At 37.0% G+C, this 19,579-nt stretch overlaps 1 protein-coding gene across 1 annotated transcript in view; it reads right to left on the bottom strand.

Moving 5' to 3' along the window:
• Positions 1-3,670: 3,670 nt before the first annotated feature.
• Positions 3,671-19,579, bottom strand: part of MGAT4D (MGAT4 family, member D) — a 28,890-nt gene continuing 12,981 nt past the window's right edge. Inside the window, exons 6-12 of the mRNA XM_005877716.2 lie at positions 18,252-18,365; positions 16,026-16,101; positions 14,490-14,604; positions 11,900-12,030; positions 11,135-11,242; positions 9,251-9,414; positions 3,671-4,839 (exon numbers count right to left, since the gene is read on the bottom strand). Of these exons, the coding sequence (XP_005877778.2) occupies positions 9,400-9,414; positions 11,135-11,242; positions 11,900-12,030; positions 14,490-14,604; positions 16,026-16,101; positions 18,252-18,365 (559 nt within the window). The 3' untranslated portion in view covers positions 3,671-4,839; positions 9,251-9,399. The remainder of the gene's footprint in view (positions 4,840-9,250; positions 9,415-11,134; positions 11,243-11,899; positions 12,031-14,489; positions 14,605-16,025; positions 16,102-18,251; positions 18,366-19,579) is intronic.

Below are 19,579 nucleotides of genomic sequence, written 5' to 3'. Positions count from 1 at the left end.
CGGCTGCGCGGGCTTGGCCCCTCGGGTCCGCAGGGGAGGGATTCTTCGTGATGAGCTCCGCAACCTCTCCCTCCCGCCCGGTGCCTGCCCTTTCTGCAAACGGTGGGGTTCTGCCTCCTGGTGCGCATCTTAGGGTCCTGAATTCCATGTACATCAGGTTTTGAACAGCATCCAGGCTTTTCCTGCAGCTGTTTAGGTCTGGAGAGGTGACTGGGGAGAGCAGGAAGGCGTCCTATTTCGTGTGCGTGATGAATAGAAATATATTAGATGTTAACATAATAAATGCATTGTCGTGTTTTTTTCTGAAACACTTTTATGAATTGCTAGCATGTATTGTGCTTGCTGTACTCTTAAGGGTTTTTGCAAGATCTTATTTAACCTTCACAACCATCCAGGTAAAGAAACTGAAGATCATTTGCTTGCCAGAGCCTTTGACTAGTAAATGTAGAAATAACAGGGTTGAAATACAGGCCTGTCTCTTTCAGAACCTGTAGTTTCAACCAGCACACTAAACATAAAAAGGTAGCATAAATGTACTACTGAATTTTTTTTTTCTTTTTTGCCCCTTACATGTTGGATCATGCAGCTTTTACTACTTATATTTCGTAGGAAATCTGGACTTTGAACTTGCTATAATCACGATTCAATTTTATTGAAAGAATAAAATATTTATTGACTTGTGATACTCCTGTTAAAGAGTCTCAGACTGAGCTTGATGGCGACCCATGCACAATATGTAATTAATTATTGGCGAGGCGTCAGTGTCAGGGAACATTTTTCACATTGCATCAGTAATAAGGCTACCAACTCTAGACTTTTGATGCTGTCACCTTTTGGAGTGTGTTTGGATAGTGTTTACTGATTATTTTTTAACTTGAGGTACTTTATAGTAGTATTTCTCTCTTCAGTCTTTCCAACTATTATTATTCAACATAATTCTGTGGCCCATACCCAAGACAATTCTACTTGCTGGAAATAATTTCTAAAGGATATATTCAAAGTTTGCAATGAAGAAGCTGAAAACTAAAAATTCTTGCCATATTTCTGATCTCAGTGCAAATGCCTCTACTATTTCTCCATTAAGTAAGAACCATCTTTAGGATGAGGCTTGTACATTTTATCTATGATTGCCAGTATAGCAAATTAAAATACAGGATACCCAAGGTTCTAATTTTATATCGACAAATAATTTTAGTACATACATTTCCATATGTGTAATTTATCGGGCAATTTTAATTTTATCATGTTAAGTATCTATTCATTGCAATTTAATTTTTTTATAGGAAGTAGCTGTTGAATTTTATAGGCTTTTTTAGCATCTGTGAAGGTAATCATATTTTTCTCCTCAGACCCATTAGTATTGTATGCTCTATTAACAAATTTTCTAACAGAATCCTAATCTGATTCTTGCACTACTAGTTTAAAAAAAACAAACACCACCAGGTTATGATGTGTTATTTTCCTACTGGTTTGGGAATCTACTTCTAATATTGCACTTAAGATTTTTATATCAATTGTCATAAATGATATAGGTCTGTGGCTTTCTTTTTGTGCTACCATCAGGAGTAGGTGTTCATGATATACCTACTCAATAAAATAATTTGTAAATTTTTCATTATTTGCTATATTCTGAAACAAATTTAAAATATTGGGACTACCTGGTTTCTAAAAGTGTACTTGAATCTCCCTGTGCAACAATCTAGGTCTGGTACCTCTTTGTGCTTTTTTTGTTATTTCTCAAAAACTTTTTTTCTTCTATGAATATTGATTGGTTTAAGCTTTCTCTCTCTACTTGCATCAATTTGGGTAAACTGCATTTTCCTAAGAAATCACTAATTTTATCACTTTTTTAAAAAAAGAAAATACCAGCAAAACAAAAACCTATTGGCTCATATAAACTTCCTCATATAATTAACTTCCTCATGCCTTTGGTTGGCTGTTAATATCAACACACCATCTAAAAATAGATGTCAAGGTAATTAAGGGGGGAAAAAATAAGAAGATGGTTTCAATGGGAAAAGCCTGCCCAGATTTAGTTCCCATTATCTATATATATAAAAGCCCAGTGACCGAAAAGGCAGAACAACCAGAATGACCGGTGGCTGTGATGTGCACTGCGGCAGCCAACCAGCCTGATCCGGGTCCCCATTGCACCCCCACCCCACTGGCCAACCCGGCCCCCAATCAGTGCCCAACACCCCGATCAGGGGCAGGACCTGCCACCAACTGCCTGAGGCCCCTCTCCCCCTGAGGGCCTGGCCAGATGGGCCCCCATCAGGGCGGGCCGGCCAGACCCCACCCATGCACAAATTTGTGCACCAGGCCTCTAGTTTGTTCATAATTGTTGCAATTCTGCCAGAGGGTGGAAGGTCCAGATAAGAGTATACAACAAACTCCAAGATAGTTTTACACACTCCAGTTAGTAGAGGGTCTCTCTTTCCCTTCTACCCATGGGTGTGACCACATTTACAATTGCTACTACTATTAGTAATATTACCATATGACTATTTACTTCAATAGTAAATAGTGCATGTGTTGTTGGCTTATCTCAATACCTGAGAGACATTTTGGCAACAGAATTTCAATTATGTCTCAATGTTTGCAGAACTTCTTTTCACTTGAAAAAAAGGTGTTTAAGAAAAAAAGATTTCACTAAATCTGGTCTGAATGTGGTTTTTACAAACTTATCTGCTATATTGAGTCAGAGGCTTAAACACATAATTTGCCTTCACGTGTAAGTTTGAAGAAAAAGTGATTTTTAAGAAGCAAAATCAGTATGAATGCTATAAACCAAATGCCCAAACCAACCAATAAGCACTATTTACTCTGCTATATCCTAGATGAGTGTCCAAGGTTCTCCAAATCTCCCCTCCCTCTGACCTCAGACCAGAGGCCCTGCAGGTGAGTGAGATCCTCCAAACACCCAGCATTTGGGAGCAGTAGGGATGGGATGGAAGCGGGGACATCTCTCCTGGTCACATTAGGAACGTTTTCTAGAAATGCTTTGTGCTGACCGCCAAAACTCTTATTCTGCAATCAGTTCATTAAGGACAGCAGCTAGGGGGTTAAATCTTTAAGGCTGTCTTCTAACTTCTTTTTTTTCTTTTCCTTCTAGCATCTGCCACTCTCAGGGTATTTTAGTCAGAATTCAAATGCCTCTTTCTGAGAGCCAAAGCAGCATTCCTTTGGAATCATCTCAGCTTTTCAGTAACAGTCAGTGATATGTCGGACAGCATCCTTTAATACTGTTCCACTTCATGGTCCCACCCCTTCAGGAGTTTTGTTTGAATCTTGGATGGTAGACTATGAAGTCCAAGTAGGCACCTTTTCTTTTTTTTTTTTTTTATTGCTTAAAGTATTACAAAGGGTATTACATATATGTCCTTTTTTTCCCCCGCCCTTGACAATCCCCTGGCCTCCCCCAAGTAGGCACCTTTTCAAGGAATGTTGCCATCCTTTCAAAAAAATGCTGTACCTGGACTTAGCTTTAATTTTTCATATTAGCCTGGAATGTGCTCTGGCAAATTTAATTTTAAAAATTCACAATTTAAGTCAAATTTAAAAATTTTTAAGATACATATAATGTCTTTTTCTCCCCCCCTCACCAGCTTTGAGATATAACTTCTTTTCCTCTAAAAGGCGAGAATGAAATGGAGACATGAACAGTTCATCTTGCATATTCTCTTTATACATTGGTATGTAATACACTTCATACTGAGATAAATGTGCATTTTTGGCACGCAAGGATAAAACAGCAGTATGAATTCAGATTTTCATACTTGACAAAGGATAAAAAGGAGGAAATATCTCATTATTTATCAAAATAAATAAACTAAAACTCAATAGAATAACAAGGAGAATAGTAGATCTTAATGGACTCCTGTAAGAAATTGATGGACCAGGCAGACAAAAATTAGTAAGGGCTTAAAAGACTTGAACAAGTAAATTTAAAAGGCTGACATAAGGGAGCCCTGTACCCAATAAATAGGAATATTTTAAGAATACATTTTAAAAGCATAATACATTTATAAAAACAAATTAGTGCAACATATTTTAAAATGCATAGAGACTATACATTCTTTTCAAATTTGTATGAAACATAAGAATTCATGACAGTTCACAAATTTTATTACATATGGTTCTCTAACAATGTAATTAAATAAGCAATCAACAATAAAATATGGCAAACCAATATATACTTTTTAAAACCCATGCACATTCCCAAATAACCAATGAGTTAAAAAGGTAATAATAAGAGAAAGTATGAAATCTTTAGAACTGAATGACTATTAGAATATATAATATCAAGATGTTTGGTAATCAGATCAAACGGCATTTAGGCGTAAGTTTATCATTTTAAATACATTATTTAAAAAACAAGAAGATATTATGGCACTGTCAGACCCTGGCTTGCTTCAACTTTTGCTTTCTGTTTCTTTAGATGTCTTCACAAAATGTATTAGAACATACACCAATTCATACTGAACCTGTCCATGACAGTGTCAAGTTTCTGAGCTTTTAGCTATTTATTGAGATTATGTAATAGCATCACTATCTAAGTCAACAAAATACATTTCTCAATTTTTAAAAGCTTCCCTGCCTTTACTATTTTAATATTAAATTGTAAAAGTATAAACATCATAAATAAATGTTCTAATTTTTCTTGACATAAGAGTTTAATGCTTTCAAGTCCACTAGTTTGCTCACTGTTTTCTCCTTTTCTACATAATTATATACTTTCATTATTACAATGTCTGAAAGATGCCATTTAGAAAGCACAGTTTCTGAGGTCCCAAGGTATTACAGAGTTTCTTCTTGTTATGGTTAGCTTCGTATTTCCTGAAATACAAATAACTAATCTGTAAATAATGCTGCAATGAACATAGGGGTGGATATATTCTTTCAAATGGAAGCAACCTAAGTGCCCATCTATAGACAAGCGGACAAAAAAAGCTGTGGTCCTATATACAATGGAGTTTACTTGGCCATAAAAAAGAACATTTTACCATTTGCAACAGCATGGGTGTACCTAGAGAGTATTATGCTAAGTGAAAGAGGTCAGTCAGAGAAAGACACATACCATATAATTTCACTTACAGTACTTGTGGGATCTAAAGAACAATATAAATGAACAAAACAGGAACAGACTCATAGATACAGAGAACAGACTGATGGTTGCCAGATGGGAGGGGTGTTGGGGTAATGGGTGAAAAAGGTGAAAGGATTGAGAATTAGATTGGTAGTTACAGAATAGTCACGGGATGTAAAGTACAGCATAGGGAATAAAGTCAGTAATATCGTAATAACTATGTATGGTGCCAGGTGGGTACTAGAAATATCGGGGGGGGGACACTTCGTAAAGTATATGATCATCTAACCACTATGCAGAACACCTGAAACTAATACAAAATAATATTGAGTGTAAACCATAATTGAAAAAAAAATAAAAATATATAAAACTGTAACATCTAGAAATATTAATTCATGAGGATGTAATTATTTTCATGACAAATACTTGATTATATTCTTTCATTTTTCTGTCTTTTTGACACTTCCACCTATTAAATAGAGAAGATAACTTTACATTGGCAAAAGATATAACTCTTAAGATATATGAGACAATGTTAGTTTTAATATTGTCGTGGTGTTAAAATGATTAAAAGTAGATTTCCACCACTGGGAAATCTGTATTGTTGGATTGTTATTACAGCCAACAAACTGCTGTAGATAAGGTACAAATATTTTAAACCTCCATTTTATTTTATTTTTAAAAGTTTTGAAGAAAATGCAAACATTCCATATGTCATTGGTTAATACAAGTCAAGGGCATAAACTTATGGCTCCCTCCATCACCTCCAACTATGCTTAGATTTAGCAACAATAACAAAACAAATGTGTCACACACACAAAAAAGCCATTACTTAACTGAAATTCAAAGTAACTGGAAGTCCTTTATTTTATGTGGCAAACCTATCTCCAATCGAAATACTTTGCCCTATGCCCAGAGCAATGCAGTAAAAGGAAAATTACTTTTCATGTAGGAGGAAGCAAAAGCAAATTATACTAATTCAACTGCTTCCACTGCAGTGAAAGGAAAATGACTTCTCATGTAGGAGGAAGCTTATCAAATTATATAAATTCCACTGCTTTCAGAAATTATTGATACTGAAATATTTTAGTTGTTTCTAAAAGAAATTTTTGCAAGTTTATTATAGATGTAGAACATAAAGTGATAATGAACTTTTAAACTGAAAATGGGCAAGATTTTTACATTTCAGAAACTAAAAAAAATTATCACTAAGATATATTTTGTTTCATTAAATTATTTTTGAACTACAAGGTAGATAGAGATAAACTATTTTTTTCTGCTGATTAAACTATAGCTTACATTTAAAAAGGAGTTTTTTGAGAAGTGTAATATATAATTTAACTGGCTAGGGAAAAAATTTTACATAAAGTTGTGTTTTAAAAAAGAAGACTGAGTTATGGAATGAATATTAAGGAAAACATCAGAAAAATGTTGGTCCTGGATAAAGAAAAGAGGAAGACAATCTCTACGGGGCCATAAGTAAATCCTATTTTACTTAATAAAATTGAATTTTTAAAAAGTTGTCCTGGTCAGGTGGCTCAGTTGGTTGAAGCATTGTCCCGTGTACCAAAAGGTTTCAGGTTTGATTTCTGGTCAGGGCACATACCTAGGTTGTGGGTTCGATCTCCCCTTCCTGGTTGGGGCATGTACAGGAGGCAACTGATCAAAGTTTCTCTCTCACATCGATGTTTCTGTCTCTCGGCCCCTTCCTCTCTCTCTAAAATCAATGAGCATATCTTCAGGTGAGGATTAGAAAAAGAAAAGTTTTAAAAAACTGAAATGAAATATCAAAACACTTGGTTCAAGATGGTGGATGGCTAGACCTCAAAGAAATGACAGTACAGTGGGGCCTTGACTTACGAGTGTCCCGACTAACGAGTTTTTTGAGATACGAGCCATCTCTCGGCCGATTTTTTGCTTTGAGTTGCGAGCTGAAATTTGTGTTACGAGCCAGCTTCAGATACCCCACCGCTAGTTGGCACAGCGAACGTTACAGTGAATGCCACAACATCAGCCCAGCATCACGTGTCTCACTCGTTCACTTTTTGATTTGACATATGAGTAATTTGAGTTACGAGCTCCGTCACGGAACGAATTAAACTCGTAAGTCAAGGCCCCACTGTAAATACACAAAAAAGGTGAAACTCCAAAGTGTCAAGGATGCAGGGAGGCTCTTAGCCTAGGAGACCTTTCATCAAATTGATGAGAGGTATAAATGTAATGGATGAGTACGGACTGGCAAAGAAGGGATGAGGAATCTGTGCCTAGACACATGGATGGGGGCGACAGCGGAGATGGCAGATTTGGTGGAAGATGGGAGCTAAACTTGGATGAACCGTGAGAATGAAATGAGAGTCTGTGTCAGGAGCATTTATCGCCCAAACCTGAGCAGCCGGACTTTATGGCTCAGGCAACGCACACACACCCAGTCTTCACTAACCAAAGTGAATGAGCAGCCTGATATAACCAGCGCAGGCACCTGTGCCCAGAACAAAGCACCCTGTATCCTGGCACACTGGTGCAACTTCTCTCAAATGACTGGGGAAAAACACACACACACACACACACACACACATACACACACATACACACCACAAAACAATAGAAAACTAGCCACTCAAATACACTAATATAGTTTGCAAACCAACAAATTCTACCTATATGCCAAAACTTCCTAGGAAGCCTCCTTCATTCTTACATTTTAATAAATAAATATGAGGATAAGTGTAGTGTGGGGGACAGGGGGAGGGGGGAAAATTTACCCATACTGACCAATATTAACATCTATAATAATAAAAGCATAATATGCTAATTAGACCAGACAGCTGAACAACCTTCCAGACATCCTTCCTGACGAAGCTGTGGCAGTGGGGGCCGAGGCAGAGGCGGTTAGGGGCAATTAGGTAGGCAGGTGAGCAGTTAGGGGCGATCAGGCAGGCAGGTAGAGGGGGTAGAGGCAATCAGGCAGGCAAGCGAGGGGGTAGGGGCAATCAGGCAGGCAGAGCGGTTAGGGGTGATCAGGCAGGCATATAGAGTGGTTAGGAGCGATCAGGCAGGCAGAGGCAGTTAGGGGCAATCAGGCAGGCAGGCAGGCAAGCAGTTAGGAGCCAGCGGTCCTGGATTGCGAGAGGGTGCAGGCTGGGCTGAGGGACACCCCCCCCTCCGCCACCTCTGTGCATGAATTTCATGCACTGGGCCTCTAGTTTTCTATAAGCTCATTCAAATTCAACAGACAACTATGAATCACTAAATATTTGAGAAAGCATGTGACAGAGAAAGATAAAAATAAACAAGCAAACACTATTAAGAAAATGAAAGGGCAAGCCATAGCTGAGACATGTGGTCAGACTATGCCAAAATAGGAATATTACAATTCAAAATTAAAAAGGCAAATAACCCAATTTTTTAAATGGGAAAATATCTGAATATACATTTCACAAATATATATCTCATTAAAATGTATATTTCATTATATTTACATATACACATATGTGTATATTTATAACAAGCTCCATGAGATGTTGTTTAACATCACTGATCATTAAAGAAATGCAAATTACAATCATAATGAGACATCAGGACCTGCTTTACCTAGAATTTTATACAAATAGAATCATACAATTGAAAGTCTTTTGCAACTGGATTTTTTCACTTAGTATAATGTGTCAGAGATTCATCGATATTGTTATATCTATTGATACAAATAAGGCCTTAAACTCAGATCTATTGTCTCCAAATTCACTGTACATCTACATCTACAGTACATGATAAACAAAAGGGGGGAAAGGAAATACTGATTGATTCTTCTAAAATAGAATATTATGGAGTGTATCAGAAAATTATATGCACAGCCAGGTCACATGTGGTTTGATTCCTGGTCAGGGCCCATGCCCAAGTTGCAGGCTTGATTTCCAGTGGGGGGAGGGGAGCATGCAGGAGGCAATCGATGGATGATTCTCTCTCATCATTGATGTCTCTCTCTCTCTCTCTCTCTCTCTCTCTCTCCCTCTCTCTCTCCCTCTCCCTTCCTCTCTGAAATAAATTTAAAAATATTTTTTAAAAAGTTATATGTACAAAACTTTAATACACAAAGGATATAAAATAAGATTAACATCTGATAATATTCTATATGTTTATACAGTATATCATTTTTATACTTACCAGTTTATAATTGAAGGTTTAACTTTTTAAAAATATGACATAGTCGCTTATCCACTATGAAGTAGGTTGGGAAATAGTCTAATCCTTGTTACGCCATTTTTTTCCAAAGAATTCTGATCATTATAAAAGGTGTTAGAATTATGTAACTCCTAATAGTAGATATCCTGTTAGAAATTAAAAAATAATTTAAATATAATCACTTTGATATAGCATTAAGCTGTTATATATTCCTATTTATTTTAGGTGGTATGAAATATAAAAAAAGAAGAAAAACTAAGATTATAACATCAAAAAATTAGTGATTAGATGTACATTCTACTGAATCTGTTGTGAATTTACAAAGGTAAGATTAAAATATCTTACTCGGCAAGAAAAATCCTATATAATAAAGAGATAATATGCTAATTAGACCGAACAGCAGAACAAGCATCCGGACGACCTCCAGACGAAGCCGGGGCTGCGAGGGCTGAGCCCCTTGCACAAATTTCATGCATTGAACCTCTAATATATATATATGGAAGAAAAATATCCCATTATAATAGCACCAACAAATGCTATTATAACTTATTTTGAAAATAAGCATAGAATGGTGTAGACAAATTTCTTTCTGCATCATCTATGGCTATGTTTCATACATTTTGATGGTATTACTTTTTACATAAAGATTCCTAACAGTTAAATTTTCATTATTCCAGACACTTGTTGTCTTGTTTAACCAACATTTTTATCTTGAATTCCACCTTGCCTGATAGCTAATAGCTAACATTTACTGAGTTTACACTATGTTCCAGGCACTATCCCAAGCACCATATAATAAATACACAAAGAAAGAGAAGGTGGAAAGAAGGTCATAAATAATGGATGAAATGATGGGAGGATACAGATGTGCCTTTCTCTCAATTCAACTAAGGATTAAAGCAATCATTCGCTTTGTTGTGTGCAGACATGTCAATAGTATTTCAAAGATAGAAGAAATCTGAAGGATCATCTCATTTAAACTCCTTGTTTATAGATGAAGAGAGCTCAGAAGAGCGGTAGTCTTGCCCTAAATACTATATATATATATGGTATATATATATATACCATATATATATACCATAACTTAAAACGCAGTGTTTTGACTCTAAAGTCTGCTTCTTCTACCTCACCAAGATGCTGAAGTCAATTATAAATTGTTTCCAAAAATGAAGGGAAATTTAAAAATGACTAAAAACCAAACTGCTGAATTTTTGCTCATCTGGTAAATAGTGGCCTGAAATAAGAATGAAAATACATTTGAATTCAATAGCAGAAGCATTTTATTTTGAAATATTCTTATATAATTTTTAATGTTATTTCATTAAAAATAATAAAATAATTAACTTTATTATGATTTTCAAAACACTTTTTTTAGTCTTACTCTTTGAATTGCACAGCTGCAAACAGTGAGGCAAAGAAGTTTACATAGGCTGAATTTTCCAACCATGATAGATAACTTGGGTCTTGAAAAGATGATTGGTGCCCTAGCCGGTTTGGCTCAGTGGGTGGAGCGTCAACCTGCGGACCAAAGGGTCCCAGGTTCGATTCCAGTCAAGGGCACATGCCCAGGTTGCGGGCTGGATCCCCAGCGGGGAGCATGCAGGAGCCAGCCAATCAATGATTCTCTCTCATCATTGATGTTTCTATCTCTCTCTCCCTCTTCCATCCTCTCTGAAATTAATAAAAAAATATTTTAAAAAAAAAAGATGATTGGTCTTCACAATATACAGTCTGGCATAAGATGAATTGTATCTAAACAACCATATTTTACAGTCTCTCTCATGTTCTGATCACTTCTTTTCTAAATAATAGTTTATAAGTTCATGAAACATTATTTCTTTTTCAATTACCATTTCAAAATCTTACTTTTAAATATTGTTCAGTTCCAAGTCGTGATGACTGTATGCCCACATGCTGGAAAAGGGAAGGTTTATATCGAATACGAATTTGCTTATTTCGTTCTACACATTTCTCCTGGGGAAAAAGAGAAACAATAATCTTTGCTTAAAACTCACATACTCTTTTTTAAAAATGTTTTTATTGATTTCAGAGAGTAAGGGAGGGGAGAGAGAGAAACATCAATGATGAGAGAGAATCATTGATCAGCTGCCTCCCGCACACCCTCTACTGGGGATCAAGCCTGCAACCCGGGCATGTGTCCTTGACCAGAATCAAACCCAGGACCCTTAAGTCCGCAGGCCGATGCTCTTTCCACTGATCCAAACTGACTAGGGCTCTTTTTCCATCTTTTACTTTTAACCTGTCTATAGCATATCTAAATTGAGTACAGACAGCAATTAATTGCATAGTGTTTTTTTAATCTATTCTGATAAACTCTTAGTTGGTACATCTTGGCTGTTTATGTTTGGAGTAAATACTGACATGTTTGGATTTAGGCCTACCATTTTATTGCCTTTTTTCTGTTTCTTCACTTTTTTTTGTCCCATTGTTTGCACTTCTCACTGCTCTTTGACCTCTCAGTAGAAGTGTCAATATAAATTTAGAATATTGGAAGTTAAAAAACTGATGCACTCATCAGCTTTGGTTTGGTAAACAAATTTTAGGTAATTATATTAGACAGATAGTATTCTTCTAAAATATTTGGTATTTACAAAGTAAAAACATACTCACAGGAGTTTCTCCTGGGGTACACATCTTCACCTGAAAAATGTCCGCCAACAGCCAGTCTATGGGTTTATCTTTGTAGAACATTAAAAAAAACTGTATGAAGTCAGTTAAGTCCTCAGATTTAAACAGCTTTCCTGTGGAGAAAAAGGAACCAAAGCAAGTGATTTACTGATGGAAATAGTTGATTTAATATCTCTGTTTTCCTTATCTTTGTTAGCATATTGTAAAATCCTATGTAGCAAGCTCATATTTTTGGTAAATATTGGCTAAAGAACTGTTATGACTTTAAAAAGCCTTTGTAAAGTTAATCTTAAAGAAGACTTCAGCATCACAGACAGCAAGCTCCTTGTTCAATGTTCTCTTGTGGTAGTCAGAAAGTGAATATTCTCTATCCTTCTCATACCTGACTTTGCTGAGAAAGATAAAAGAAAATTTAAAATTCTCAGAATAATATGTCAACAAAATTATTTTCTCTGCAAGCTTCTCATCAGGTATTACTGTTACCTAATTTCCTTCTTATTTTAACCAAAGCTGAGCAAAAACCTTCAGGGCCTTGAGATTGGATTCCATACCACTTTATAGAAACTTTGGGAAAGAAAGTGGTCAAGTAAGTTTATGAAGAACAGATGGATTTTACTAACAACCCGAGAAATGCTTTATACTCTGCTCATCATCAAAAAAAATTGTTTGCTGGGTAAAATCAAATGTTACCAACCATATGGGGAAGCAGGCGCCCACATGCACTGCTAATGGGCATATACACTGTTCAGCCCATGCATACCACTTTATAGAAACTTTGGGAAAGAAAGTGGTCAAGTAAGTTTATGAAGAACAGATGGATTTTACTAACAACCCGAGAAATGCTTTATACTCTGCTCATCATCAAAAAAAAATTGTTTGCTGGGTAAAATCAAATGTTACCAACCATATGGGGAAGCAGGCGCCCACATGCACTGCTAATGGGCATATACACTGTTCAGCCCATGTGCGAGGCAACCTGGCAGTACTTAGAGACCCAGCTAATTTGCCCTCCGTGATCCTGCTCCAGGGAACATACATGGCACTTCATTTCTTTGTGGTGGCAGAGTTGCAGGCCATCAAGGTCCACCACTCCGGGAGTGGATGAGCCAAATGCATTGTTAGGTAGCACTCATGCAGCAGTAAGAAGCAATGAACTAACCAGCGGTTCTCAACCTGTGGGTCGCGACCCCTGAAAATACATCCTGCATATCAAATATTTACATTACGATTCATAATAGTAGCAAAATTACAGTTATGAAGTAGCAACAAAAATAATTTTATGGTTGGGGGTCACCACAACATGAGGAACTGTATTAAAGGGTCGCGGCATTAGGAAGGTTGAGAACCACTGCTCTAGGTGGACTGTCAGTCAGAAAAAGGCATACCTGCAAGGGCAGGTTGAGCCCGCACCAGGATGCTGGACGTGGGAGACCCTTTCACAGGGGTCGCCTAAGACCATCGGAAAACACATATATAATTACATATTGTTTTTGTGATTAATCACTATGCTTTAATTATGTTCAATTTGTAACAATGAAAATACATCCTGCATATCAGATATTTACATTACGATTCATAATAGTAGCAAAATTACAGTTATGAAGTAGCAACAAAAATAATTTTATGGTTGGGGGTCACCACAACATGAGGAACTGTATTAAAGGGTCGCGGCATTAGGAAGGTTGAGAACCACTGAAACACAAAGCAACATGCTGACAGTTTTAACATCTAGTTTTGAGGACAAAAATGTAAGGAACAGAGAGAGGTTTATCACTTCACCACCTATGTCAATTTTAAATAGGTACAAACATGATCAGCACCAAATATTGTACATGGATATATGTATGCTTATATGATATTTTGCACATATTAGAGTGAAAATCTATTGGAGGGGTGGGAGGAAGTGGGCGTAGGAATTGGGCATAGAACAAAAGAATAAAATAAGAGAGGGCCCCTGCCTGAGCAATGAAAACACGCACTACAAAGAGAGCATGGTACTTCAACCTGCTGCCATCAGAGCAATTTTTAAAAAGAATGGAAGGGAGAAGAGAAAGGAAAAGGAAAGTCCACAGAAAATTGTGAAAGTGAAAAATCTCATCATGAGCACAATTTTAGGAACTTTCCTTGGTGGATATAACTCATATACTATTATATTTTTTATAGTATATCAGTTTTGGAATATGGGAATTACAGGAACTTCGCAGTACAATGCTTTTTGCATGTATTTTTCTATGTAAAATCGAGAGAAGTTCATCTTAGTCACTGAGCTAACCTGGGTGCCAGACTCACAGCAAGCATTTAACAAGGGGTGCTATCTTAACATTTTTGTAACGCATATGCATATATGTCAATCAGCTTATTTACATTGTCCATCCAGAAAAAAATTTGGTTTAAAAATACATTTTCTGAAATTCAGATCCTTGAATCTGATTTTACTAGTAAAGTAATTGTATTTTTGTAGAAATCATGCCATTCCTTTTCATTTAGTAACAAACTTTTTGATAAGTTCTTGAGAACTATTAAGGTTATCATGCCAAAAATCTGGACCCCACAAAATTGACCCATTGCTTACCTATAAATCCAAGAACTGAAAACTCAATATAAAACCAATTATTTGAAGTGATACTATGTACGAAATCTATGATTTTTGTAAAGTACATCTTTTTAGCTATGATGTCATCTTCTAGCTGGAAAAAAAACACACCAAAGAGGCATTAGTACCTTTGGTGCTTCCATTGAATAATTTATATTAGCTTGAAAATTGAAAATACTTTCAATAGACTACACTGAAAATGTTTTTATGAGGTAATAATTTTATTTATAGTTCAGTTCACTGAGGATATTTACTAGTACTGTTAGTCAATTTTCATTTTCTGATTCTAAGACCAGGGATTATCTCTTTCTTTCCTGAATGCTAACATGTAACATTCATTCACTCTAAATTTTCTTTGGAAGAGTGACAGTAAACCCCAGGCTCTTTTAAAAATTAATACACATTATGCATAATCTCCAGACTCAAAGGGCCTCCTAAATGACTTAGTAGAAGAATGTGGAAGTCCTCGGGCACATTACCAGAGCACAAAATAGAGTTGTGTTGTTTCTAAGGGTACACTGGCTGGATGTCATGTTTCAATTTCCTTATTACTAACTAGAAATCAAAAGGGATTTTTTATTTTCTTCCAATAAAAGAGAAGACCTTTCTTCAGGCCTTTTTCTAACTCTGTTCTTTAATAACATTCTTCAAACTCTTCTCACAGCTGCACAGTGTCTCATGTAGTGAAGATACACTTACTGGAGGGAAACATAACATTACTATTTAACAATATGCAGGAACTCAGGGAGTACAAACTATAGGTAATTGATTTATTTCATAAATACAGCATAGGCACCATATAACTATCCTATATAATAAAAGCCCAATATGTTAAGTGTCCGACCGTTCGACCAGTCACTATAACATGCACTGACCACCAGGGGGCAGATGCTCCAACCAGTAGTTTAGCTTGCTGCTGGGGTCCAGCCAATCAGGACTGGGTGAGACGGGCTGGACACACCCTTGAGCCCTCCGTGGTCCCTTCCTGGCCCCAGACATGCACCAGTGGTGTCCCTTGGCCTGGCCTGAGCCCTCTCACAATCCAGGACCCCTCGGGGGATCTTGGAGAGCCGGTTTTGGCTGATCCCCACAGGCCAGGTCGAGGGACCCCACCAGTGCACGAATCCGTGCACTGGGCCTCTAGTATTACCCATAAAATCTGAATCTATGTAGGGTAGCAGGGATAAGCATATACAATGTCCAACATATAATAAGTACTCAAATTATGTTTATTTAATCCAATAAACTTGTAGGCAGACAAATGTAGGCAGTACAATGTCTTTTTTTTTCTAAATTATTTTCATTTTGCTTCAGGTAACTATATTTTCTTCTGTTAATAGTGACCCCAGAAAGAAGACTAATATAGAATCAATTTTAAGCTTCCTTATGGTATTTTAATATAGTAAGTATTTTCTATTTTCTGAGTATAAAGGAAGGTGGAGGAATACAATGAAGAAGAAAGGAATCAAAAGAGAGAGGGAGAACTTCCACTTTATATTTATACCAAGGTCATACCTGTAGATAATACATGGCCTTGGGTTGGGCATACAGCATCAAAAAACAAAAATCCAAAACTTGTTTGATTCGCCAACTAAAGATAAGTAATAAAATCTGTTAATATTTATCATTATTTAATTTTTGCTTATAGACACACTTTAGAAATTAAATACATAAACTTCACTTTGCTAATATAGAGCACTATCTGTATGGAATAAAATTGAAGATGTTATGCTAAAAAGTTATACTCAAAAGTTTCCCATTTTTATTCAGTGGGTAGTGTCTACCATTGCTAAACTAGGATAAGCATAACCTATTTATTTTACATTTAGGTTTGTTAAATTTTGATCTATTATAATAAAGTTAATATTCTTTCTTAGGTCTTGCTCAAATGAAAGTATAAAGAAACTTTATTCTAATGTAATACTAAGCTTGGATACTAAGCCAGATCTCAAAGGTACAAAGAGCAATACACAATGCAGTTCTTGCCCTTCTAGGTCCCATAATCTAGCAAGAAATATAGAAAAAGAATACAATTAGAACAAGTATATAAGAGCTATATAGGGATGCTGACCATGATGATTTACAATAAGATGGGGAGGGTCAAGCAGAAGGTTGCAGGGCGCTCAGTGTAGAGAACAGTATTGCAAAGCCACGGGATGTGTGAAACAGCAGCCCCTTAGATTTAGGGCACAGAGAGCTGATGGAGAGAAGCTAATGATGGGAAGGTTGGCAGAGGTCAAATCATGAAGGATCTTTCATGACATGCAGGAAACTTTGTACTTGATCTCATATGAAAAGATTCTTCCGCCTACAGTGCGGAAAATGAACTGGAGGAAAGGCTAGGCTAGGCTGGGGTTAGGGAAAGCAAATAGATCTGAAATGGCCTGAACTAAGTCCAAGGCAGAGAAATGGGGATGAGAGGAATGATGTGGAAAGAAATTAAAAAAGAGAAATGATGATAGAGACATAAAGGGCAGAAGGCTTTAGAGTGACTCCCAGCATTATGACTCTAAAAACTGAGCATACTGTGGGCCATTAATTAAAAAGCAAAACAACAACCTAAGTTCCCATCAGCAGATGAGTGGATTAAAAAACTGTGGTACATCTACACAATGAAATACTATGCTGCTGTAAAAAAGAAGGAACTCTTACCATTTGCAACAGCATGGATGAATCTGGAGAGCATTATGCTAATCAAAATAAGCCAGTTGGAGAAAGATAAATATCACATGATCTCACTCATTTGTGGAATATAATGAACAACATAAACTGATTAACTAAAATAGGTCCAGAGACATGGAAGCACTGAACAGAACACCCAACCTCAGAAGGAAGGTGGGGAGAGGGTTGGGGGGCGGGGGGTGAGAGATCAACCAAAGGACTGGTATGCATGCATATAAGCATAACCCATGGACACAGACAGTAGGGGGGTGAGGGCATGTGCTGGGGGAGTAAGAATGACCCAGGAGAGGTCAATGGGGGAAACAGGAGACATATGTAATACTTTAAACAATAAAGAATTGAAAAATAAAATAAAATTAGAAAAAAGCAAAACAAAACCCTTAAAATATTTCTAGATTTTGACATGCCATTTATTATTTTAAAACAAAGCAGAGCTAATGAGTTTATTGGGATAAGACCTCTTTCTGAATTCTGACATGTTTTTCGCTCTACTAAGTTTTGAGGAACCCAATTATTATATTTCTTGTAATAGCTACCACATTTACAACCAAACAATAATATACCTTCATATATATATAATTTTTCAAAATTCTTGCATAAATCCTATCATAATTAACAATGATTTTTCTGAATAGGTAATGCAGATTTTATTATACACACTAGAAAGTTGAGGAAGCTAAGAAAAATTACCAGCCTAGGATGATCTAGAATCCAGGTGTAATGATTTATAACCCTAAGCTTTTTTCCCCTTCATTATGCTTTTGCTAATTACTGAATATAGAGTATCAGTGGTGTGCTGGTGGTGTTTAACACCTGTCTCTCTGCGTGGGACAGGGGTCAGCCCTGATTTGTAGCTTTTGCCCATTTCTGTGGTGTAAATGCTCCTGATTTCATGTTACCAACTGATGTCACTGAATACAGAGTTGGGAAGTGAACCACATAGCTCTTGCAAGTCAATAGGAGCTGGCTGTGTTTGAAATAGGATCTATTAGATGCTGATTCCAACATTTCATCAAATGAAGTTAGTTTTTTAAGGCTACAATTTTCTAAATTTCATACCTCTCTAGGTTTTGTGAGTCCTCAGCTGATTGCATGGCATGTAACGTGTCTGGATAAAAAAAGGCAGGTATTGAAATCACCTCTAAGGATCCAGACTTCACTTGCCTTTTGAATCTATCAATAGAAGTACATGGAGGTTTGTAATTGAATATTTGATATATCAAAATAACAAATACTTACAAGGAATTTCCTTATACATGGCCACATAATATTTTTATTTGAATGATTTCACAGGTTGATACATATCAATATCATAAAACTAATACTCTTTAGCCAAAGTATTTCTCTTGTAAATTAGAGAGAAACACATCAAAAATTAAAATACACAAAATGGCCCTGATCAGTTTGGCTCAGTGGATAGGGCGTCGGCCTGCGGACTGAAGGGTCCCGGGTTCGATTCCAGTCAAGGGCATGTACCTTGGTTGCGGGCACATCCCCAGTCAGGGGTGTGCAGGAGGCAGCTGGTCGATGTTTCTCTCTCATCGATGTTTCTAACTCTCTATCCCTCTCCCTTCCTCTCTGAAAAAAATCAATAAAATATATTTTTTTAAAAATACACAAAATGCACGTTCCAGGATGTATTTATATTTCCAAAAATCTACATGCTCCCTTTTGGGCCTTTCTGCCTCCCAGGCAATTCTATTTGCCAGGCATTCCCTTCCTCCCTTTGCCTGCCTGAAGAATATCTACTTACACCCTTAGACTTAGCTCAATTGTTACCTTCTCAAGAAAGTGGTTCTTGATATTTTCGGGTAACATAAAATACACTTTACTCTATATTTTTGAATATTGCCCTCCACAACCACCACAATAACAGTAGCCTCTGTGATTTGGTTTTTGCCATTTTTATCGCCCACTGGAACATAGAGATTTGGAAGGCTGGGTCCATTCTACCACATCTTGCTTGATAGTTTCATATTTGTTCATCAGTGTTTTCATCTCCTGGGCTGCATACAGCAGGAGGCTGTAAGCAGGAGCAGTGAAAGTAGCTTCATACAGTAAAAAAACGCAAGAATGTTTTAAAATTAAACCAGTAGGCTTCTCACAGAGACAATGGATTTCATGGAGAATAGGTATTATAATAATAACTAGAGGCCCGGTGCACAAAAATTTGTGCACTCGGGGGGCGGGGGGAGGGGGGTCCCCCAGCCCGGCCTGTGCCCTCTCGCAGTCTGGGACCCCTCGGGAGATAACGACCTGCTGGCTTAGGCCTGCTCCCGGGTGGCAGAGGGCAGGCCCAATCCCTAAGTGCAGCCCCTGGTCAGGCTCAGAGCAGGGCCGATTGGGGAGTTGGGGCGCCGCCCCGTCATGCACAGAGCAGGGCAGAT

This window comes from Myotis brandtii, unplaced genomic scaffold, assembly GCF_000412655.1.
Source record: "Myotis brandtii unplaced genomic scaffold, ASM41265v1 scaffold53, whole genome shotgun sequence".
NCBI classification, from domain to species: Eukaryota; Metazoa; Chordata; class Mammalia; order Chiroptera; family Vespertilionidae; genus Myotis; species Myotis brandtii.
The sequence above is the reverse complement of the archived record's forward strand: the minus strand, read 5'-3'. Positions and strand labels throughout refer to the sequence as shown.